The 25,225-nt window shown below is 30.7% G+C and overlaps 1 protein-coding gene across 4 annotated transcripts; it reads right to left on the reverse strand.

The window, feature by feature from the left end:
• Window positions 1–629: 629 nt before the first annotated feature.
• On the reverse strand, window positions 630–23,925 carry LOC132725083 (deoxynucleoside triphosphate triphosphohydrolase SAMHD1-like). Of its 4 annotated transcripts, none has more exons than XM_060710087.1 (15): window positions 23,869–23,925; window positions 10,715–10,801; window positions 9,392–9,552; window positions 8,989–9,104; window positions 8,540–8,604; window positions 8,052–8,231; window positions 7,626–7,673; window positions 6,948–7,178; window positions 6,577–6,668; window positions 5,798–5,851; window positions 5,140–5,347; window positions 4,627–4,722; window positions 3,683–3,787; window positions 2,868–3,008; window positions 630–2,131 (listed from the first exon to the last, which is right to left on the reverse strand). In XM_060710087.1, the coding sequence occupies exons 1-15, from the start codon at window positions 23,896–23,898 to the stop codon at window positions 2,099–2,101; spliced, it is 1,647 nt and encodes a 548-aa protein (XP_060566070.1). In that variant the 5' UTR covers window positions 23,899–23,925; the 3' UTR covers window positions 630–2,098. The 4 variants fall into 4 exon arrangements, with proteins under 4 accessions (XP_060566070.1, XP_060566073.1, XP_060566072.1 ...); XM_060710090.1 differs by lacking the exon at window positions 23,869–23,925 and adding an exon at window positions 21,846–21,931; XM_060710089.1 differs by lacking the exon at window positions 23,869–23,925 and adding an exon at window positions 14,094–14,241.
• Window positions 23,926–25,225: the final 1,300 nt, after the last annotated feature.

A 25,225-nucleotide genomic window follows, 5' to 3' on the forward strand; every position in this document is an offset into this window, starting at 1 on the left:
ATTTCATCTTTTTTTTCGACGCTTCTACCAAACATTTTTACTACTGTGGTCAATGACTGCGTGTGTTTAAATGGCAAATTGTATGTCATACACTTAGTCTAACCGTTGTGTGGTTATTGAATTTCAATAACACTATCGTCTGAAGTAGCGTGAGTGTGTCTGAAGTAGCGCGGGTGTGTCTGAAGTAGCTGGAGTGTTTCTGAAGTAGCGTGAGTGCATTCAGTAAGCTGCAAAGGGAGCGTAAACCCCAGCAAGACCTAGCATGTACGACAGATGATTAGCCAGGACAAATAGAAATGTTTTAAAATGCATTGAACATATGATTAAACATTTGATAAATGATTGAGTAAGTTGTAACAATAAAAGTTACATCAATTTTAAAACAAAAACAATTATTGTATATCACTTAAGGATACATTATTTAAACTGAGTATTTTATATCAGGCAAAACAATATACCGGTATCTCAGTTATAAATGATTATTTTTGGGAAACAATTCAGAATTAGTTTTAGCCTGTTTGGAGCTTAAAACGTTAACATTGCTATAACACGACTGGAAATCAGGAAATTCAAATGGAAGCATAAAATTATCACATGAACACTGTTTATTTTTTCTAAATTTATTGACAAAAAGTAGAAAGCAAGCACGAAACAAATTGAATGTAATAATGAGTTGCATTTAACTACCATCTACTTTACATCAAATTTATCACAGAAATATAAATAGATAATTTTCAAAAAAATTAATAAATAAGTATAGGATATTCATTTTTTTTATATAAATACAATATTTTTTTTCATCGAGTGGTATAAAAAAATATTTCATAAGTGGCGGTAGTCACGAGTGAAATGCGATAATTTTTATACCACATTTATATTATAATTTGAATACTTCCCCTTTATTTTTTTAGCTGGATTTAGAAAAAGTAACCTGGCAAGACACCAATGAAAATGTATTTTACAGTGAATACACGGAAAACGAAAATGCTCATTTTATTCCATCAATATTTATCAATATTTCTCAATATTTCATGTGTAAGTATATAATAAATGTTTTACTCTTGCATACATACACTTTTTACGACAACTCTATATATAAGGTTTCAGAAACTAAATACCAGCGATTCAAAATTTTTTACATGAATAATGGTCGATTAAAGATTTAGCTTTCTCATTCATGTTTGCATTTCAAAATGTCATTGATAGAAGAATAGTTTATATTTTATCTTAAAAATAAAAATATTGTCTTCTTTCTTTTTATAAGTATAGTCTACTTTCACTGGCTGTGAAAATTCAAAGACTACAATACATAAAGACATCTCATTCATAATAAATTATTCATATATTCATGAAACATCATAATAGGTCGAAAACTATAGAAATAACATACAAATGTTTATCAGCAGTATAGATCTAGATCCAGTTGGCACTGCCTAGAGTCTGACCAATTATAAACTGTTGGTAGCTCGATTTTTGTATTTTGGCATCAAAATGTCTTGCACTGTTGTTCTTGTTGCTTTTTCAAATACATATATGTAAACTATTTATCAAAATACAAATCTAATAAAATGGCACAATTCAAACATTTAACGAAATATTTAACGAGATTAGTGTTTTAACTTAATATAAAGTGGGTAAAATAATGTTTTTACTATTGCAGATATACAATGGAAGCCACTTATGGAACTTCAGGCGAATTATCTCGCCTACCATTTTACATAACGTGTTTTTATCTAAATTGTATATTTATATTCTTTACTCTCAACATTTTACTAGTAAAGTTAACACAAGAAAATGAATCTGTACAAGAATATGTATGTAATAAGGTCTTACACTTTTTAAAAAGCATTTTCTTAAACTTTTCCTGCAGCTTCGGGCATTACGATGTTTTATCAAATTAAATACAAGTACTTTTAATCACACCTGCAGTGTCCTATGTTGGAAATGATCAGAAAACCATTGCATATGTTAGTTATTTATAGATTATGTGGAAACAAAATGATTTATAAAACAAGTGTCTAGTGTCATCCATGGCAATGCCGTTATATTACTCTTATCTTTTACACTGTCTGATGTCGGTTCTTATTGTGGTTGTCTTTTAATCCCCGTCAGTCTGTCTCCGAACTCCACCCTATATGAAGAAAATTATCTGGCTTAAATATTTTAACACTTATATTTAGAAACAAGGATAGGAATAAAAAGAAAGAATGATATTTACTGGACTTTCATTTCATAATGTCCGACTTGTTTCAATTACATTAGCAGGGTATACGGTAACCCTAAACAGACAGAAACTTAAATTTGCGACCAATTTAGATCAAGGCCAGCCGTGCAGTCTGACAAGGTTCACATACTGTTGGTAGTTATTTTTAAATTAGTTAATTCAGAAAGTTAAGATATTTCATTTACATTAAGCCTTCACCTAAACCTGGGTTAAACCAGCTTTGAAATGGAATAGCCAATACAAGGCTTAGGCAATTTCAATATCAAGATACAAAAATTAAACAACCAGATCTCATTTTCATTAACCCTTAACCTGCTGGGTTTGTCCACCTTTGAATTTGGAACAGCCAATGCAAGGTTTAAGCATCAAGATACAAAAATTGAGCGACCAAAAGTATAGAGCCTGGAAGAAGGAAGAACTGGACGAATATAGGCTGGTAGCAAACGATTAATTTTGCCACCATAAACATAAACACGAAATATTTAGTTACAACACATTTTTGTACGTTGCTTATCAAATATATTGGCAGAATAAGAAAGGATAAAGATTACGATTACGCGTATAGAATGAAATTCAAAATCCAATTATGTAAGCAATATCATTGCTTTTCCAAAGTATGGGCCAATTAATATAAAGTGATTACTTTGGGTGGCGGAAATCCTTTCTGAATACACCAACTGTAAAATGCCTTTTTGACATTTTCTACCTTGGGATCCGGTCCATTTACTTTGCAGTAGATGCGTACTAATTGTTCTGCGAATGTCTCTGGTAGAACATAAGACACCTAGAAATAGACACAACAAATTCAATTGTGATGATTTTAGTTCTCGCCTTCTTGGTTTAATATTTGTTTTAACTCCTATTTACTTTTCATACAAGTAATTGTTTCGCAACTGAAGAGCTAAGAGTGTATTTTCAGTCATATTTTTAGAAAAACATCAAACAAAGTACGCCCACTTAGCTCAAGAATGAGAGCACTGGACTAGCAATCCTGGGACTGCTGGTTTGATTCTTTGGCGAGGCGTAGTTTCTACGTGACAATTGATCGCAAACATTTAAATAGTCAGTCACATCAAAAAAAATGAAATTACTGGTTACTTATCAAGGATTGCCGGTTACGTAGATCGGCCGCCGAGGTATAACTAAACAAGTGTTAAAACCGGCATAAAAAGTATTTTAAATAAAATGTTAACATTTGCAGATATACCATTATAATTAAGTTAGTATTACTGCAATTTCTATTCCATTTGTTTGACTTTAATTGGATTGCAATATAGTTGTTAACTTATGAATAAAGTATAACTAAAATGTTGATATTTTTGTACTTTTGGCTATTTTATTGTTATCGTGATTAATATTGGTGTAGATTTATCTTTCCTTTTAAAGTAAATTATGTTTATTATGTAACTTTATATTTTCTTATTGTCTAGAAATATAAATAAAATAATTTAGATCTACCTGATGTCTTTCTAGCTTAAGTGCTTCATTCGGTTGGTCTTTCCTGTAAAACCGCACCTTCTCCAATGGGTCTTTGTCTTCCATCCCGTAGTCTAAATTCACAATCTAAAAAATTCAGATCAAGATTCCCGTCAAATACTCGTACATTTTAATGTAAGACATCTAGTTCCTTTTGGTAGTTTGAGACATCAATAATGTAAAACGATGGCAATCAAGTGATTCTGTGTATAGGTCCTGGAACTTTTGTAGCTTCTAATTTAAACTTTTATTCAAGTCGATAAATATGTACACTTTTTTATTTAGTTACATGACTGGAATGCGATAAGTAAAACCATAGTCAATCATGAGTATTAAATTACAACACATAAAGACCTTAAAACCTGAGGTATATAATATAAGAGCTTTATATCCACATAAGTAAGCAAATTCTAAAACCATTGATATATCCACGACTCGGCACATATACTAAGTTAACTTCCTTAATCCACACTAAAATTACTTTAACATAAGCATCTAGTAAACTTGAGAATGCTTATAATGAATAGACGTGTTAATATGGCACGTCCAAAGGAAGTTTTGTGCTACCATTTTGGGTTAAAATTCATGTTCACAATACCCAAAGCTTTCTGAAGTAAAATTATAAAAAATGGGTTTTTTAATTGTTTCTGAGCAACACAGCTGTGACAAAAAAGAATGTAATGTAATTTCTATTCAAGGTAATATTATCACCGATTCATCAGAACGAGATTTGGCACAAGAGAAAAAAGAGTAAAATGGGACATACATAAAGATGCACTAGAAATCTTTACAGCGCTGTTAAAAGTTATAAATAGTGTTTTGGTTGGTATTAGTGGGCGTATGAGAAATATATTTTCCATTATCAATCATGAAAATTGTCACCATCGTAGAACTGATTTGTTTGCAAAAATAAAACCATCACTCACATCATATTCTATAAATTTTTCTTCAATGGGAAACCCATCTTCTGTAAGGGACCTCACGATGTGTTCCTTGAATTCGTGTTCTATCAGCTCTCCTTTCTTGACAATAAAAACATATATCTTTGAAACCTAAGATACTTTTGTTTTAATATCTAGAACCTAAAAGTTCTGAAAAAAATGTTCTAACAAAATGTACAGAGAGCTGATATATAATGAATAATCAATACTCCCAGAATTTGAATCATGTCAGCCACACAGTTGGGACCGTTGGCAGCAGCATTTTAGATTTTAGTATTTATATCAAAATTTCTTTAATCACTTTCGGTCAAGAGGACATTCTCGTTACACAAACTTTATAATTTTTTAAGATAAAAAAACATTTAGGGGACTCTTTTTGACAGAGCTATTAAACACGTATGTTTATAAATAGTCAAGTTCAAACAAGTATAGTTAATTATTTATTTAAAAAGTGAGGTAATGAAACTTTCAACAAAGGCTTTAAATATTTGTACATACCTTAACCTGCGTTTGAGAAACAAATTTGTACAGCTTTCTTTCAAATATATCATTTAATATTGACCTAGCTGTAGTAAGACCATCTGTTTCAGACTGTCGTGATGCTATACCGCGAGTCGGGGGATAGAGAATGGAAAGGATTATGTCATCTGTCAACTGTGTAAACGCTTGCATGTCGTCAACTGTATCTGAAATGCTACAAGTTTCCCTTTTCATTGGACTTTCATGAAAAACAAGAGTTACAAAATGAATTCAGATACTTAAACAGAGCGACTCTTCAGAAAAAGTAAGTTATAATGACAGAGTGTTTCAACTTCTGTTTTCATCGGAATGCGACCCGCTTATCACAAACACCTGTTTAAGCACTTAATATTGAATCTTAACAAAATGATTTCAAATGTGTAGATAGAAATAGGAATTCAAGAGTAACACCTTAAAAAACGAAGATAAGTTGATAAACATATCGTAGATAACTTCCATCAAGTATAGCAACTAACTGATTCAATCTAATTAGATAGTTTAAGTTTTTATTCTTTGGGATATTGAATGAAATTACCTAAGGAATAGTGCCTTATGTCAAGTGTACTCCGTGATTTAAGTTTGAAGGTTGCCAAATGATCTTTATTTCTAACCCTATTTTTAAAATTAATAAATTTACCTTTTTCCAGCCAATCGAATACTTTCATTTGCAGCCACTAGAGCATCACATATCCTGAAAATGATATCGTGATTCTGACCTTTGTGAAAATGTTATTTGTTAACATGGAATCGCTAACTATAGGATGTAGTAGGATACAGCTATTTAATTGATTTAATTGGGTTTCATCATGTTTAGTATTTTTTGTTGTTTTTCAATATATTGTAACAAAAAAAATATGAGAACAAAAAACAACAAGCCAAAGGCGACGTTCACAGAATGCAGCCCCCGAACAAACGAGCCACAACAGCAGGGCACCAAGAAGCTCCGAACCAAAAACAGAAGAGGACACAGGGATGTTGTTAGGAGTGGAGGGACATGTCATTTGTGAAATGATAAGAACTAAAAAGGCCGATATGGAAAATTTAAAGGGCAAGGTCAGTAAGGGAAAAGGGGACAGGGCAGACAATAGGATAAGAGGGGGGATGGAAAGAATATACTGACCGTAAACGACAAATTAACATGGAAGGACATCACAAAACGCGCAAACATTCAAAATAAAACAATTAAAGCAATTGTTATTTCAGTAAACATTTTTAAGTTGTAAATTCTAGCATGAGCGTAAATACGTTTTGTATTACAAAAAGTTGAAGTATTTTGTATTTTGAAGCCGTATATAAATTTAATTTATAATCATCATATAAGCATAATAATCGTATTTTCACAAATTTTAATTTTCTGTATCTTTTAACTTTAAAACTGCCTTTTGAATTATAAATTTAAGTATTTTATTTACGTACATCATGCCAATGATAGAATGTGTTTTATGTTGATATGCCTGTTTATGTAGCGTCATTCTAGTGTAGAACATGTCGTAGAGATTCTGTGCTTCCTTATGAATAGATAATAAAATATATTGAAATGTTAAACCGTTTTCTTATTCTTGAAGTGTAATCCAAGAAAGCTGCCTTTGACACATTTATAAAGTTTCCTACACTTTTATTTTAAATTACACTTTTTCTTATTTCACTGCGCTGGCTTCCTTATCATTTTAACTACATATTATAAATATTTTTTCGTTTCATAAAAATGAGTATTACTAAATGAAATGTATATTTGAAACTTAACAAATTTAATAGAGTGCGTTTTGTCGACTTGCATGCAACTTTACCTTTTCTCTATAACATATTTGTTTTCTGGGTACGATATCTCTTCTCGAGTCGGTAGATTCATTTTCATTACTCTCCCCATTTGGCCCACTTAAACCATTGACTCTCAAAACTCGTGCAGTGGCAAAACATCGATGGTAGTCAAAGTTTATTTTCACTCCTAGCATATAGCTATCACGTGCCAGATAGTCCCACTTGTCTACGTCAATTCCGTTCCTCTTGTTAGCTACTATCTAAATATAAAAAAGACATTAATTTTCCTTATTTCCTTATTTTTAATAATTTATATACCTACATTGTAATATATTTATTATCATTTAATATTAGTTATCAAAGATTATCACAAAAACAAACGATATTAAGATATGGTCTTTAGATTAGTAATAAAAAATTATCGAGCATTTTTTGTTATAAATATAGGATGAACATTTTCCCAAAATCAAACCAGTCTAATAACAGATCGAGTTGAAAACGTGCTGAAAAAAATGACATGGAAGACAGTTAGCAGAAAGACCGTGCGAATATTGATGTTTTCTGTGCGGGCGATCCTTTAAAATTAGCCCGGTCTATTTTAGACACTGTAACAAAATGGAGTGAAAATAAAAGAATGTGTAAACAACAAGCTATAAATGTTGGCGGTTCAGTGATTTTGAGGAACTGTAATAAGAAGAAATAATTACCTCATACATATAGCTTTTGTTTTCTTCTCTACCTTTATATGGCCAAGGCTGTAATATATACAGGTTTAAAACTATCAATATCATAAATATTATTATGCACAAACTGTAGATACATTATTAATTTGATTTTGTTTGAATACGCGAATGTTCTAGCTTATGTAGTTATAAACAAATGTGAAATATTTTCAAAGAAAAGCAACTTAGGAATTACAAAATATTTCTTAGCGACTTTTAAATATGAATGTACAAAATGTTTGCAGCTATCTTTCTTAAAGACGGAAGTTCGTTCTTTTTATGTAATGCTGTATTTTTTAAATTGCAAAGGCAAAAAACAACTATAAAGAATGCACTTACTTTATTATATCTATTTTAAATTATTGCAAGATTAAATTATTATGTGCATATACATGTGTTTATATAAACTACCCCTATCTCAAGATCTTTTGGTACATCAATCATTTCTTTGATGAAAGTAAAGTCATCTTCTGTGAATTCTTCAAAATTCGGTATGTTGCATGCGCCTATAATCGCCTGAATCTTATCTTTGATTTCTCCATTATTTTTGTCTAGCATGTATTCGAACAGTTTTCTTGCCATAGTTTCATGCTGCAAAAAAAATAGAATTAAAAATATGCATTCTTATGATTTTGCTCAAAAATACACTTTTCTTATTTTTAGTTTCTTTTTCTTTTCTTTCTTTTTTTCTTTGGTTTTGATTAATAGTGGGGGTTGTTTTGGTTTTTGCATTTGTTTTTTATCGTGGGGGGTAAAAATATATTAATGAATAATACTGAGAATATATTCCTACATATTGGTATACATATATTATATGACGCTGAATATATTTTATTACGTTGTTGAGCATATAATGAATAGTTCCTTTTCATAAGGAATGTTATGGAATGGAATTTTACCTTAAATTCTTTTCTCATTTTAGGCATAAACCGCTTTTCAAAGACGTGCGAGAAAGGCCCTTGTCCTGGATTACAAAATATACATAAAAAATTATTTCATCAATACTTTGTTCAAGCTTAGATAAATAAAACATGTTAGTTAAGCTTCCGGTATATTTGTTTTGTTTATAAAACGTATTTCAAACAATGTGTAAATAATAAGCTTATTTAATGAGGAAATTGCACAATTTTCATTACCGCCTTTCAGTTTCTTTCCCTCTTCTCGAGGACACTTACAAAGTTACAGAAAAAATGAATCAGTCCTAATCGCCTATCAATATGCTGGCTCAATTTGACTGGGATGCTCGCTACCGTACAAGCCTTGCAACTCCTTGAACATAAAAAGGTCTTTCATTTAGATTCAAGAAACATCTAAAGAAAGAACAACATAATAGCGGTTAATGAAGTACCTAAATCGTGACAGAGTCCAGCTATTTCTACACACAGTATGTCTCTATCTGTTATTGGTTCTTCCGGTTGCTGTTCCCGAATAGTTTTTAACAATTTTCCGGCTAAATAGCTTACTCTGAAATCAACATTTCAGTCCCAAAAGTAAATAAAAACATAAACAAATATTTTGTTACGATATTGGATCAGAAATACATATCTCCGGTTTGGCATGAACATCATTTGAATGTTTTAGAACTTGATAAGCATTATAATGGAAAGAAAACGTATAACCAGGAGTTATCAAGTCATCCACTGTGACATTAAAACTTCATTGTAGTTTTTCAAAAGTTCTATTCTACATGCATTTGTAAAACAAAAATATTTAAGGGTTTAAAAAGGGGTCACTTTTGAAAATATACTTACCCTAATGAGTGTTCAAACCTATTATGACTTGCACCAGGATAAACTAAATAGCATGTGTCTAGTTGTTTGATATGACGTAAGCGTTGGAACTCTGGCGTGTCAATAATTCTCACGCATACTGGATGGACGTCAATAGTTCCATGGATCGGGTCGTTGAACATCTAACACATACAAACAAGTTTTTTTTTAAATGAACACCAATACTTCAATGGATCGGGTCGTTGAGTATTTACCACAAAAATTAATAACATTAATTCAATGAATAGGTCATTGAATATCTAACACACAAAATAAATTTTAAAAAAATGAATGCAAATAGAACAAAGGATCGGGTCGTTGAATATTACCACAAAACTTAATTGGACCGGGTCGTTGAATATTACCACACAACTTAATAACATTAGTTCAATGAATAGGTCATTGAATAGCTAACACACAAAATAAATTTAAAAAAATGAATACAAATAGAACAATGGATCGGGTCGTTGAGTATTTACCACAAAATTTAATAACATTAGTTCAATGGATCGGGTCGTTGAATATCTTACACACAAAAATAAATTTTAACTAAATGAATACAAATAGAACAATGGATCGGGTCGTTGAATATTACCACAAAACTTAATAACATCAGTTCAATGGATCGGGTCGTTGAATAATACCACAAAACTTAATAATATCAGTGCAATGGATCTAACTGCCTTGGAGAAAAATAACGTTTTTTTTATTATTTTTTATTTATTCATTTATCGTACATGTCACTTTAAATACTTGAATGTGTTTACAAAATGTCAATTCCATCTTTTTAACAAAGAATTATTTCTAAGATTTATAAAAAATCATGTGACTTAAAACATTTTCTTAGATTAGATCAGAACCTGGAATATGGAAGATAATATGCAGAAATGGCTCGTGAATAGATAGATGTATACATGAAAACCCAGATAGAACCGCTAAGAAATAAATGTTTACATTAGAATTGTCTGGTTGTTTAGGTTTACAAGTTAAAATGAAGATCTGACGATGTGTGTTGATTGTGATATATATTCACAAGGTAAAATGAAGTTATACAGGTGGGAAAATTTAGCGATGAAAGATAAATTGGCTTCCGCAAAGCAATTGGGCGATTGAAACGGTATAAAATGAAAACTTGAAGCGAAAGTATTTTTCGTTTGTTAAACTGTTTGTCGTTGTTATAAACACGTTGCTGCTGAAATGATTTTTCTGAATATCTGAGTATTACTGTCTTTCTACATATTTTACTCATGGATTTGTATATTTAAAGATCTTGCGAAAAGAATGGTAAACTGACTTTGACAATACCTTTCTGTTCATAAAGATGTTATTTGTTGACATGGGCTGCATTCTACCTGACACTTCAGTTCCGGCGGCCGATGTAGCCATTTTTAACTGTACAAAAGAGATAAAAAAAAAGCTATATATTGTTTCCCCGACAACAGGTGAATCATTAATAATGAACTTTATTCGATTTTATGTAGTAATGCAGATAATGATTATTTTTGTAATTCCATATTACACGCTATATTTCATAATTTTCGGTATTCAATAATTTGACACCGTTTATAACCAGACTTTAGTAATAAATCGCGATCAAGGATGAGTGATTGAAAATAATCAATTGGCCAAGATTTAAAAAAAATAACGTCCTGGAAATAACCGATCGCGGTTTGCTACAATATTGCCGATGTAACATTTTTTTGGCTTGAAAGCATGACAGTAAGACTATCTTAATTGCGTAATTACGCCATTCGTTTCGCGTTATGTACTATATATGTTTATTTGCGTTATTCAGAGGAAAGATCCATCAAAACATGTAGCCCTAGATCTAGATTTATATCATTTACACGACTCGATATAATTCTGTAAATTTAAAGACATACTTGCTCAAATTTAATATAAAAAATATTGATAATTTGTACAAAATTTCTTTGTGAATATATAATAAGCATTATTTGACTGCACGCAAAGTAGATATTTTATTTTTCAAATTCTACACGCTATAGATGGTCACGATATGAATAGTGTCATTAAAATACTGGCAGTTTTTTTTTTTTGGAAAACTTTTTCTTGATCTATACAAGGCAACGCAGCTTCCCATTCATTGTTTATTCATTTTATGTTATTCAAATTCATATTCAGTAAAAATAACATGAATTTCAATTAACTAAAATATTTTACTCAAGGATGACCATATCATATCTTTAACATTGTTTCTAAAATTTCTGCTTCCATGTCTTTACAGCAGATTCAAGTCAAGTCAGTTTCGAAATTTCTGAGTGTCATGTTTTGGGGTTGGGCACGGTTATTGGATTGTTTTCTTGAGTTTCTAAATCTTCAATGTTAAGCTGTGTTGATTATTGATTATGTCATATAAAACTTAAAATCGCGTGTGCAACGGACTACAGTTCAACACCAAAAGCCATCTTGAAAGTCACTATGTGTTGATTACGTCATTCTGCACGTGCGCTCATTCACTCGTTATAATAATACCGAGTAGCAAGGCCAAAATTATATAATGACCTAAATCCTACCATAGTGGCATTGAATAACTCTTTACTTTATATAGTAACATAGGTATAAATACGCCTTTATTCGCGTTATTTCGCGTTACTATGCCCTTTTTTGCGAAATTACGCTTTTTCGCATTATATACTATGCTCCTCTTAGTTCACGGTACTTATCGCTTTGAAACCTGAAAGAAAACAACAAATGAAACTTATGGTACAAAAATTGTCACAATCTATAACATATAGGTACTTTCTGCTTAATGCCACAAGAAAACAACAAGATATTCAGTCAAAGTTAATTTTAATGGACCAAACGTAGACCATATGTCGGCCATTTTGAAAACAGTATGTCATCATTTAAATCACGATAATGGTATTCAGTTTTTTCATGTTTCGGTTAAAATTTATACATGTTACTTTGCTTGATTTTAAATATTAAAATTCAAAATTTATTTTTTCAACTAACAAGAATATTTAGAAAATGATAATTGTTTCAGACATACGCACAAATTTAATGTACTGTTATTGCTTTTTGCAGAAATTTATAAAATGTTGTTCTGTTTTACGTAAACATCTAGAGATTTAAAATATTTTGCACAAAAACTTTGTTGCATGCGTGTATGAATAAAATATGTCAATTCTGACCAATTTTAAAACTGGTAACATGTATTATGCCATTACCGTGGAATAAGTGATGGCGCGGAATTAGTGATGTTGAGTATAATGCCTTTCTAATATTTTTTCTTGATACTATTAGGCTTTCGTATTTTTCAGTGTAAAGATATAAACAAAAAGGTCCTTAACAAAGGCCAGAGAGCTATGAATTTCAGTATAAAGTGGAAATATAAAAATGTCGATATTTTTGTTTGCTTGTGATAACTTTATATCAAATACTACGTCATTGAAAAAAATGACTAATAAGAGATATCGTTTGTCTTTATCTCCATAAAGATAAGAAACGTTTGTTCAAATAAAGAAGTTGATAAAAATGAATAAAACGAAGCCGTAGTAGTGGTGGTAAACATATCATTAAATGAAAGCACTTCTACTGATTCGTATTTATCAATTAATATATCGCCTTGCACATGATTACAAAATTAACAATGCATTTTTCATGTGTCATTCTAATATCCCACAAAAGATTATTTATTAGCTCCCATAATCTGGATCGCCAATCTATTTAAAGCTGGAGACTCCAACACAAATAGAAAAATGTGTCGCACATGAAAATGTCTAAATATTTGCACAGGCTTTGAACAACTTTATTTGTACAATGTTGAGTCATATTGTGCGGTTAACATGATATTTTAACCGTTATTGCATCTATTTTGTAAGAGAATCAGTCATGATTTATGCATGTTAACTAATGCGCTTGTTTTTCCTTCTTGTTGTTTTTAAGCATCATGCCTCTAGTTCCATGCCAATATTCATGAAAAAATTTAAAATGTGTTTAAAAGTAAAATACTGTGAACAAAAGTTGTTGTAGACATTGCAAATGACACTTAAAATCTACGAAAATTATCCAAAGATATGTCGAAATATGTTGATGAATACTTCATATTCAGTCATTAATTGCATATAGCATGTGAATTATTTCTTGAATTGTGAATACTTTTCTTAAAATCTTAGTCCATTGTTCACGAGGTTGATTTCTTTAAATACTCTTGCTCACCTGGAGGCATGCAGCTTTAATGTATTTGGTGTAAATTATTATCTTTCATAGGGAAAATAACATTAATGTAAAAACTTTGAACACGTTGAGGATATAAACATAGTGATGAAATTTTCATCATTTTTTTTTAATTTTATTTATCTATTCATTATCAATATTTATTATCAAAACCATCATCAGGATTATCATTATCATCATCAACATCATCATCATTTTCCTCACAATCATATTCTTCTTGTTATTACAAACCATTTATTTTTGTTTTCAAAAAAAAAATCTTATCTTCAGAGCTCAAATCGTGTAGTTCATCTTAATGGTTACCAATCATAAAAGCAGAGATAACAAATATCTAACATTTTGTATAATAAGTACATTATAAGAATCGCCCAATATAAATTGATTGTTGATACTTTCATATATCAACAGATAGAGAGAGATAGCTATGTACAGATTAAAGACAAGAGTTAATTATTTTTTCAATAAAAGAGAAGAAAAGTGTTACCAAAGATGAATACTTTTTATTCCAGAATATAACGTTCTCGTTTGCACTTATTCCTCATATCTATAAATAACCCAAAGTGATGCTGAGAATTTTACCTGAAGTTTCCAGGTAAATGCTAACACTTGAACCGTAAGTGGCGCTATAATACAACAAGGAAAAAACAATATCCAATATCTAACAGGACGGTTAATCATTCAAAACGATTTAATATGCATTTATACGCATTAATAACCCAACTAGTGCGTAATATTTGTTAGTGCTTATTAATAGAAATTTCAACAATTAATTGTAAGAACACCAAAGGAAGCGACAAGTAGGGAGGGACCTTATTGTTAAAATTCCTCTTAATGAAAACTAACTTACTTAGTGTTTAATCTTATTTTACCACGCTGGATCACCTTCAGCCTATATAGAAAGGAAGTTTCATTAATCAGTTTGTCAATAAAAAAGCAAAGGTAAGAGTGCATATTATTAACATCGTGTACCTGAAAAATATCGGACGTGAATACCTAAGCGTTCTCTATACGAGTTTCCTTGCTGGGGATTTGAGGACAATGCCAATGTCCAGAGGGTTTGAGGACAATGCCAATGTCCTGAGGGTTTGAGGACAATGCCAATGTCCGTCCTGAGGGTTTGAGGACAATGTCAATGTCCTGAGGGTTTGGGGACAATTCCAATGTCCTGAGGGTTTGAGGACAATTCCAGGTGAAATATACTGTAATGACCCATATACAATGTGAAAAGAGGAGTAAAACTTTATTCTTGTAAATGTGTGCGTAAATTGACAAATGTTTAGATGACAATCATCATCCATTTGCAATTGTGATCAATCTATGTTAGTTCAAAATGATCAAAATGTTAGAGGTGTGTCTATATTTTTTTCACGGGATTATAAACAAAACGACCCCGCCACAAAAAGCGGTAATTGGTGAACCTTTACTGATTTAGACATGAACAATATCTTAAACAGTATGTCGCCAATGGCTGGTTGTCTATGGTTTATGAGGGCGAATCCGGCCTTTCAGGCACTGAATGCTGCTTTTGCTGTCGATTAAGGACCCGCAGATGTCAACATTCAAGCCCTGAAAAACTTAATTTTAAATCACAAAGTGGTGATAATGTACCACGAAGTATAAACAACAGATATGAGTTTTGAGTCAAAAGTATGTCACTGCACGGTGGCCAATGAGAAGCTGAATGTACAGTAACCTGAGACAATATGAAAAGGAGGTTGCCCTGATAAGACTATTATGCCATCAAAGGGTATGGCTTTCAAGCCGTTACTCTCTGTGCTAGGGGATCACGCACCCTAGCACACTTTCTTCGTCGTTCCTGCCTTCTTTGTGGGGGCATCCCCACGGCATTAGTCAGGATATTGACAGGTAATCGTGTCTGACGCACAATAGTGATAGTGTGATTGATTAATGTAGAAGGAGGAACACAAAACAAGCATTTCGAACTGACAATTATATGAAAAAGCTTTAAAAAACACACTTGAAATATGACTTTATAGCTTTGTGGCCAAGTTTGCCATTAAAAGGTATAGAAAAGATTAAGAATTCTCTCTTACGACCATGGACCTGACATTGACATTTACATTGTTTTAAAAGAATGTGGAAATATATCTATTAGCAAATATAGAGGTCAACATAATTGCAAATGAAATAATTCATATAAAAACTAAAGGAATTTTAATAATATATATGAATTCGACGTTAATTATCATTCTGCAAAAAGTGAATACACGTTATTATGCATCTTAAGTTTTCAGTTTACCTGATTTTATCCTTGATCCAACTGATGCCGAACAAAAACATTTTAAATCACATAATCATATTTGCATAATTTTCAAAATACAAATGTATTGAGTAATTTTGATGGGTAGTGGGCAATGAAATAACACACTTTTTATCCACATGTAAATGTACGTCACACTATTTGTCACTTCACAAAATCAATAAATATTGATGAGATTGGTATATGTTAACGTTACTTCAATTACGATTTTCTTAATTTCACGTGATTAACTATGGTATTAAAACGTCCCCGTTGAATGATATTGTAAACTAGCTAGAAATAAACAACCGGTCACGTGTCAATCTGTTTGACACTTACCGCCTTGCCAATCCACTTATTCAAAGGAAGTGAAGAATACAAATTTTGCAATATTGATTATTGAGTAATACAGTGGTAATAAAATTTAAACTTGAACTCCCTGCTGTTTCAATTTAAAAAAGTCGTCTAATGATATTTTAAAAAGAGGACTTTTGTACATGCGCTTTTTACATTGAATTATTAGTCCCTCATAGTTTCGTATATTCGTTAAAGATACAATTCACGTTTTAAATACTTACTGCTTTAAGTCATCTTAAAATTACTGTCTTCTGGGTGACATAACTTGAATTCACGTCTATTTATACCCTTGAATATGATAAATTGTAGTCATCGTTATTGCGTTTTTGTCCAACGCAGAATGCACATGCTTGAAATGAAACCTACGTTACTATGGAAAAATCGTATAGTAAAAAGGTCTATATGTATAGAAATTGCCAATTTAAACATTCTGCTAGATGGCAAAATATTAGTATAATTGACGATATCAAAATAAATGATAAAGTACAAACGTTTAGCAAAATGATAACCAAGAAAAATGTTAAAGAATGGTTTAACGAAGAATGTATTGAAAAAGCAACGTATATAAAAGACGGCGTTCAGACATTATTTAACATTATTTTACACGGATTCATTAAACAGACTGCACCAGCTTAAACGTGACTACAAAATGGTCCCTACAAGATAAGTGTAAATCGTGCAAGAAAGCATAATTGTGAACCGTGTCGTGGAATGTACACAATGAGAAGAAGAAGCCCCCGCAAGTTCTGGAGAAATTTTAAGAATGTCTCTGGTTTAAGACTAGTAGTTTGTCAAAGATATATCAAACGAGCAATTGGGTGAACATTTTAAAGCATTAGAACATGACCATAATACACCGGATGATGATATTGAAGACTTCTTATGTAAGTTTGGTGAACGTGATGAAAACAGTACATATGAGGAACTCAACACAAAGGAAGTGTTAAAAGCATGGTAACCATTAAACAGAAATTAATCGCCTGGAGATTATGCAACTTTAATTGAATATTTAATTGAAACTTGTGGTCTGTTAAAATACAGCTGTTAACCATGTTGTTTAACATTATCTTTGAATCGGGGCAATTCCCTGCAACTTTGTCAAATGGAGTTATCATACCACTGAAAGTTCATGAAGCGAGTCCTAGATGTGGAGTTATCGACAAGTAGCCACGGCATACATGGTGAAACGGGAGGCACCCACTAGTTCTAAACAGAAAAGTTCGAATTGTTAGATTTTGGTTGAAACTATTTAACAATGAACAACGGAACTGTACTGTCTAAAATGTATATGAATCAATGTTGCAAACCGCTGGAAATGGACAGCAAAATTGGGCTACCAAAGTGATGAATGTGGGTTTGGAGAAGTATGGCTTTATCCGCATTCGGTAATGTGCATTGTACAATAGACTGGCAAAATATTTCATAAAAGCGTTTGAAGAAAGTATTACTCTTAGATGCAAGCTAATCAAAATTCTGAATTCATATTTGATCATATCAAATGGCCATTATAATGATGTAACCATAGTTGGCATAATTGGACATGACTGGTTAGATGTATCAAAGCAGAATCTCTTAAATTTACTACTAATGTAGGCTTTGTACTTATCTTCTTTGCATTCATTTCTTGTATATGCTCTCATAACATACTTTTATGCATGCTTGTAAAATCGTATTGTTTAATAAATCTGATGTTCATATACGATTTATTAATAAACTTATGTTATGTATTTTTGTGTTATTCTTAGTCCGATTTGAGTGAAAAACATTGCAGCGCTTTTCAATTTGCGTCATTTTGCACAATAAAATAATTATTAAAAAAAAAAAGAGTGAGCGGGTAATCTGAAAATTTGCACACATGTTATTGGTGTAGACCTTCATAGTAAATGAAACATTAATTTCGAAAAATTATTTCCAGTCCCGCCATGTCAAATATCCTCAGTGGAGTCCCTTTTACGTGACATAATGACCCTCCATTCATAAATGGTGAGCGCAGAGGTTAAAGTCAAAATAACCTGATAGTTAGCCATAATTGTATTCAATATTATATTTTACCTTGCAAAAATAATGAATTATCCACGTTACCTACGGACATTTCTATAAATATCGTTCGGAATGTATCGGTTAATTTCAATTTTCAAAAAGAGTGAGGCAGTCTTTCTATAATTTAGGAAGTTTTTACAGTTTATCCTTAACAATTTTCATTATCACTTATCAATCAGTCGACAATATGATTGTCAATCTCTTGAAATATATTACTAATTCAATCTTTCAAAGTTTTCCCAATCTTCAAGTATTTCAAATGGGGTCTTTTTGCTGACCCTGCTGGCAACAGCAAAAATAAGCATAATGTCATTTTAATATTCATATTCTGCTTTTAGTTATATAAGCAGGGAGCGAAACAAGATTGTTTTAAATCTAAAGATCCTAGGATATACAACTGTCGTAAAAATCTTCATATTTCCTTAAACTGTGGCTGAAACAACATGCAACGGGAAATCATCGTTTGAATATTTCCTCATTGTATTTTTGTAGTTATTGTAAGGTCAATGATATTATGTTAATACCGATTGTTTCAGTTTATTTCGGTGATATCTTCCGTAATATCTGAAAGGCTGTCAGATAAAAGAAAAAGTGTTTTATCTCTCCACTTTTTTTGTAATAAATTTCTAATTTTATTTATTTATTTATTTATTTAATTAATTAATTATTAATTTATTAATTTACATGTATTTATTTATTTGCTTGTTTATTTATTGTACGGGGGTTTCTTTTTACATTTTTCTGCAAATGCCACACTGGAAACGTTCCTTGAAATACATACTAATAAATATGTAATATGTATATTTATTATTTAATGTTGCTTAATACAAGGAATTTTGTATCAGATTTTACTGAGTATAACTATTTGTCAAATGTCTTATGGATTATGCAATGTATGTCTCTGATAGGTTTAGCTAAAATAGTGATACATGTATCATCAATACGTATTTTTGAATAAAATAGAAAACATAGCATTTTGTCAATATTTAAAACGATGATGAATGTCTCTGATAAGTTTAGCGAAAATAATAATACATGTACCCTCAATACAGGAGGATAAATTGTTTCATGTAAGTTTCCTGGCTATATCTTATTCGCATCGTGTTTTTTTATATGACATGTTTCACCCAAAATATTTTGAAAACTAAGAAATTCTTAAAATAAATCTTGCAAACAAGAACAAAATGAGCGTTTTAGCTGCTACCAAGTTATAGAAAGAACTATAAGTACAAACCTTATTTTATTATGTATGCAGTCCGTAAAGTAGAATTCAATGAAGGGATTTTGCTATTTTTTCGTGGCGCAGAAATTCTATATAATAACGTAGCAATAAGTGGGACAATAAAAAAAAAACTATTACATAATCTACGAGTATAGTCAGACGATACAAAACAATGAAGACAAACTTTTTTTTTCGCCCACAGGCCGGTCTAAAATAGTTTATTTTCCTGTAAAATTTACAGGGAAGAGAACTGAATATAAGAAGAGTTTTCATTGGTCATTTTAAAATTACAAAATGAAGTCTGTCATTCTAAATGAAATGTTAAAGATAGTTCTTGTCGTTCTAAGGTAGTTCTAAACTAAAATGTAAATGACAATTCTTGCCATTATAAAATAAAATGTAAAGGATAGTTCTAAAATAAAATGTACAGGATAGTTCTTTAACTATCTAGTCAAATTGCTCAGATATTTAAGTTCTTTTTAACAACACTTCCTCCCACAAAACATTTTACACTGCATTCAGATCTCATTATATTTTCTAGTGAACAGTTTATTTTACGTAAGAACTTACAAGATCTCAGTTTTAAATGTTGTCCAATATAACGAGAATAATATCAGAACTTATCAAGAACCCTAGTTTATGATGTTCAATAATGTTAAAAAATATATCTATATCGATTATATGATTGTTGATGTGTTCAATTGATATAAAGTTTATAATTTTCATATATTTTCATATATTTTTACATATTAAAACAAGTATTTAAAAAAATTATAAAAGTATTTAAAATTAATTGCCTACCGACTGCACAGATGTTGGTATTAGAACCGAACCGGACCGAAAACACTATAGGTTTGTTTAGAAACACATACATCTTAAAGTGTTCCATTTTTCAAAATTAATAACCCTACAAGAAATTGTTATGTCATTGTTATGCAAGCTTTGCTAACATTTCTTTATGACTCTGCATGGAAAACTTAGAACTAACATATGCAAGTTAACTAGTTTTACCTTGGCCGAGTATCTTTTTTAAGATACTTCTTGTGATAAAATGTTTATTCACTAATTATATGCCGCGTTGTAGTACAAAGAAGTTTTATCGCAAAATAATATGGATAGGAAACTTGCAATGTGATTGTTTTTACATATCAGTCGACCATTAATGACTAATGGAATGTATAAATAATTAATAAAAGACCATTCTTTCTCGTTAGCAGATGATAGAATATTGAAACAAAATCTTAAAGAGATTTAAATTTTAATGTAAAGTACTAAAAAATTAAATATGTTGCAACTGTTTGCTTGACCTTTTTTAAAGTTTGATCTGTTAGACAACATATGTAAGAAAGTGAAAAAACATCATTGTAGAATAACTTACAAAGCTTATAGATAAGAATGTTTTGGCCTTCAATGTCAACTAACTGTTCAAAACTATAATTTTATATGATATACATGTACGTATTACAGCAGAAACATTTTAAAACGAGCGCATGTCGTAATTATCTTTTACAATTATGCTATCAATTTTCTTTCAATATATAAAGCGTTTGATTAAACAAAGGATTTAAACTTTGATTTCGTTTTTATACTTTGGGTCCAAAATTAGAGAACTCCATTTATTGAGAAATCATACATGCACAATATATATCGATAACAAATGAAACAGTTTCAAATTTCACTTACACATATACACATATAATACGATGTTGGTAACCGAATAGACTATATCAAGTTACTTTAGGAGGACATTATGGTATTACATTACATTATACTATTACATTTATACACATTAATATAAACATATATGTAGCTTTTCAAAACCAAAGTCTATTTGCAAATAGTAAATTCTCCCAAAAGGTTTTGTGATAATTGTTTTTCATGTTTTCATGCTTTGCTTTTTTATTTTATTTTTTCGTCCTTTCTACCATAGTGTCCCCTGCAAAATAACCTAAACGAAAAGTGTATACAAAAACAAGTAAGGTTATTACGTGGGTGATGGTTTGAAAGAGACAAAGTGTTATATATTCCGTCTTTATATATATATAGTAGAGCTATATATAGTAGACGGATTTATTAACACCATGGGCAAGGATTATCTCAATCAAAGCACCATTGCATGTCTTCTAACGAAATATTTGTACAATAAACGGTTTTTTATGTGTTATAGGCGTAGTCTTATAAATATGACGTTGCTTTGAGATATTTCACTTCTTGGCAAAGCAACGTCAAATCGAAAATACTCACAAAACTATAGTACGTTCCGCAAGAAAAACTTGTGGAAAGATATAAAAACAAAAATCAGCATGTAAATGAATAAATTATGAGATGTCCATGAACAAAAAGTAAAAAAGAAATACCTCTTAACAAAATAATCACACTGCCAAACCAGGAAAACTATGTTTAAATCCTTTCATTTAATTAAATTCCTTATACAGTCGATAAACAAATGGCCGTCATTCTCAGCGCTAAATCTTATTGGCTAAAGTATTATACAGGAAAACATCACCTGTTAGGATTTAACAGGCTGGTGAAAATGCCCGATCGGGATTATGACATAAAAAACATATGTCTATAAAAATTAATAAAGATTTTTATTTTAAACTTTGTTTGTTTATTGTGCATAATATATGACATAAACGGAAAGAAATATAATTGATTACTGTCACTTATATGAGAATTATTTCCCCCTTTTATGTTTTAAGAACACATATTTTTGAAGTCCTTGTCATATATGTAAAGTATAAAACAAAATAGGTTAAATATCTTCTTTATGCCCTAATTCATTGCGCCAACACAGAATATTAAATCAAAATATTTAGAATAAAGGTACTGGCGCAATAATATTAAGCAAAATGAAGTTGTTGGTCACATTTATGTCAAGAATTTTACATTACAATGTAATTTTTATGATTTTCAAATATTTTGCTTCCTGGAAATAGGAAAAAGAGATATAAATAAAAGAAAATAAAAGGCAACCAAAATCTTTTTATTTTGATTTCTATTATATATAATGCGAATAAATTAGAAAGAAATATTTTAATTATATTTCTAGAAATATGATTTTCATGTGATAAGCCCAATCGGGCATTGTCACCAGCCTGTTTAAGATTGACTAAATCTCTTGTTTTAGCTCAAATATTTGAAGAATATGGGGAGCTATTGTAACCACCCAGGCGTCGCTGTCGGCTAGCTATAGTAGGAGATCACTATCCAAGGCCCATACCTCTTATGTGTGACAGAAATATGGCCTGTTTTGAACTTAAAAAATTCTAAATTTCTACATTAGTCAGGCTCTTGTTTTACTATCAAGCACTGAGAATAGTCGACCACACTGCTCTTGTTAATAGATAAGTAGCTAGATTTAACAATCTCTTTCGAAGAACTTAACTATATAGCCAATGGTACTGTAAATAAGTTACAGGTTCTAGAAGGAAAAATGCGAGAGTTAAGGTTAATCATCGCGAAGATCTTACATTTTGATTCTCACGACTATTAAGTTAAGCATGCGACAAATTCAACGTTGAATGGCGACAAAAGATTCATGCCAACATGTAAATTCTCGCTACTTTATCTAAAAGATACAGAAGGGCGACAACACTTTTAGAAGAAATAAAATCTTGCATTTCAATAGGTATCATTTAATTGGCCCATGGAGGACACCGTATATTTCAGCTGCACTAAATCACATCGATTATGTAACAACGTATTTATAAGATTTCAGTTTTCAGTTTCATTCCAGTAATGTTGATAAACAGATGAAATCTTAAAAAAGATCACAGCATATACTGCTAAATAAAATACCGAATTATTTGAATTGTCTTGCTATATGTACGTTGTACTACAAAATATCAAACGTTATTCCTATGTTTGTATTGTTGTTGATTCTTGATGTTGTTGATTACAGAGATTAGAGATTAGTTGATTTGCTCTCATTAGAAAAAGTAACCACTGTTAACTACATGTATTTTTAAATAAAAAGAAAACATAGCATTTCGTCAATATTTAAAAAGATAATGACTGTCTCTGGCAAGTTCAGCGAAAATAATAATACATATGTACCCTCAATACAGGAGGATAAATTGTTTCATGTAAGTTTGCAGGCTATATCTTATTCGAATCGTGTTTTTTATATGACCTGTTTCACCCAAAATATTTTGAAAGATAAGAAATTCTTAAAATAAATCTTGCAAACAAGAACAAAATGAGCGATTTAGCCACTGCCAAGTTATAGATAGAACTATAAATACTAACCTTATTTGCAGCTATTATGTTTGCAGTCCATAGATAAGAATATTTTATTTCAGTCTAATTCACATTATATATACACATACATTCTACAGATCTAACTAAAACATTGATTTTAGAAATATAAGAACTAACCTTATTGCAGTTATTATGTTTGCAGTCCATAGAGTAAATTTTCGTAAAGAAGAATTCATTGATTTTGCTATATTTTAGTGTGCAGAAATGGATCTTAAGCTACTGTATAATATAACGTAGTAATAAGTGGGATTATAGAACAGATGTTACACAATCTATAGTCAGGCCAAACCCAAAAAAAAACACGAAAAATATTTTTTATAAAAAAATCTATTCGCAAAATATGCCGCGTTGTTGTACCCATTTTCCAATTTTATTGCATGAAACATAATAGCATACAAACAATATGTTCAATGGACAAAACATGAGATGAGCAATTAGAGCTTAAAAAACTGACAAAGAGAGACAAATTTCAATAGAATATTATCAAAATATCTTACCTTAAACAATTTTAAAAAATTTACTTCTAAGTGTTCCAAGAATTTTTATCGCAAAATATTTTGGATTGGAAACTTGCGAAGTAATTGTTTCTACAGATCAGTCGTCCATTAATGACTAATGGAATGTATTAATAAATAATTAATCATTAATTAATTAGTCTCGATAGCAGATGAAAGAATATTGAAATAAAATCTTTCAGATATTTAAATTTTAATGTAAAGTATTAAAAAATTAAATATTGATCAATGCTGCACTTCTTTGCTCGGCCTTTTTGATGTTTGATTTGTTAGACAATACATGAAAGAAAGAAAAAATAAACGTCATTGTGGAATGCTTTTTAGAGCTTGTAGATAAGAGAACTCATGATTTTTCTGCATGCTAGGAAAGAAGTGTAAATATATAACAGCCTGTTATCACATTGATAAGAGGGTTATTGTTGATAGGCAGGCTGGCATCGAGTTATTGATAGGCAGGCTGGCATCGAGTTGTTCTTATCAAAATCAACAAGTTCAAATAGTAGAACATTTCTACAAATCTTAGGCCCGGATTTATACTTTTTAAGGGCACACTATGCATCAGAAATTATGGCATTTTTCTTTGTTAAGAAAAAGGGCAAGCATGAATTTCATAACGTTTAAATAATGGCATTTTTAACATAGATTATTAAGTAATCTGAGATAATACGTACAACTTCTTACAGAATTTCTTATGTATTTAGCATAAATAATTTTCAAATCTAATACCAGCATGGTTACTCAAATACCATCGAATTCATTTATTGCCAGTAGTGATGTTGGTGGGGGGTCCCAATTCTCTGTTCTCTTATTCTCTGCGTTTTAATCTGAAGTAGATAATCCTCCTTATAACATAATCTATGTAGATAATAACCTGTACTGATTAGGCAATTAAAATATTGTCAGCATTGTACTGATTAGATAATTAGACAAATCAATAACTATCGGATTAAAATCGATTG

This window comes from Ruditapes philippinarum, unplaced genomic scaffold, assembly GCF_026571515.1.
Source record: "Ruditapes philippinarum isolate M1 unplaced genomic scaffold, ASM2657151v2 ctg640_1_1_1_1, whole genome shotgun sequence".
Lineage (NCBI taxonomy): Eukaryota > Metazoa > Mollusca > Bivalvia > Venerida > Veneridae > Ruditapes > Ruditapes philippinarum.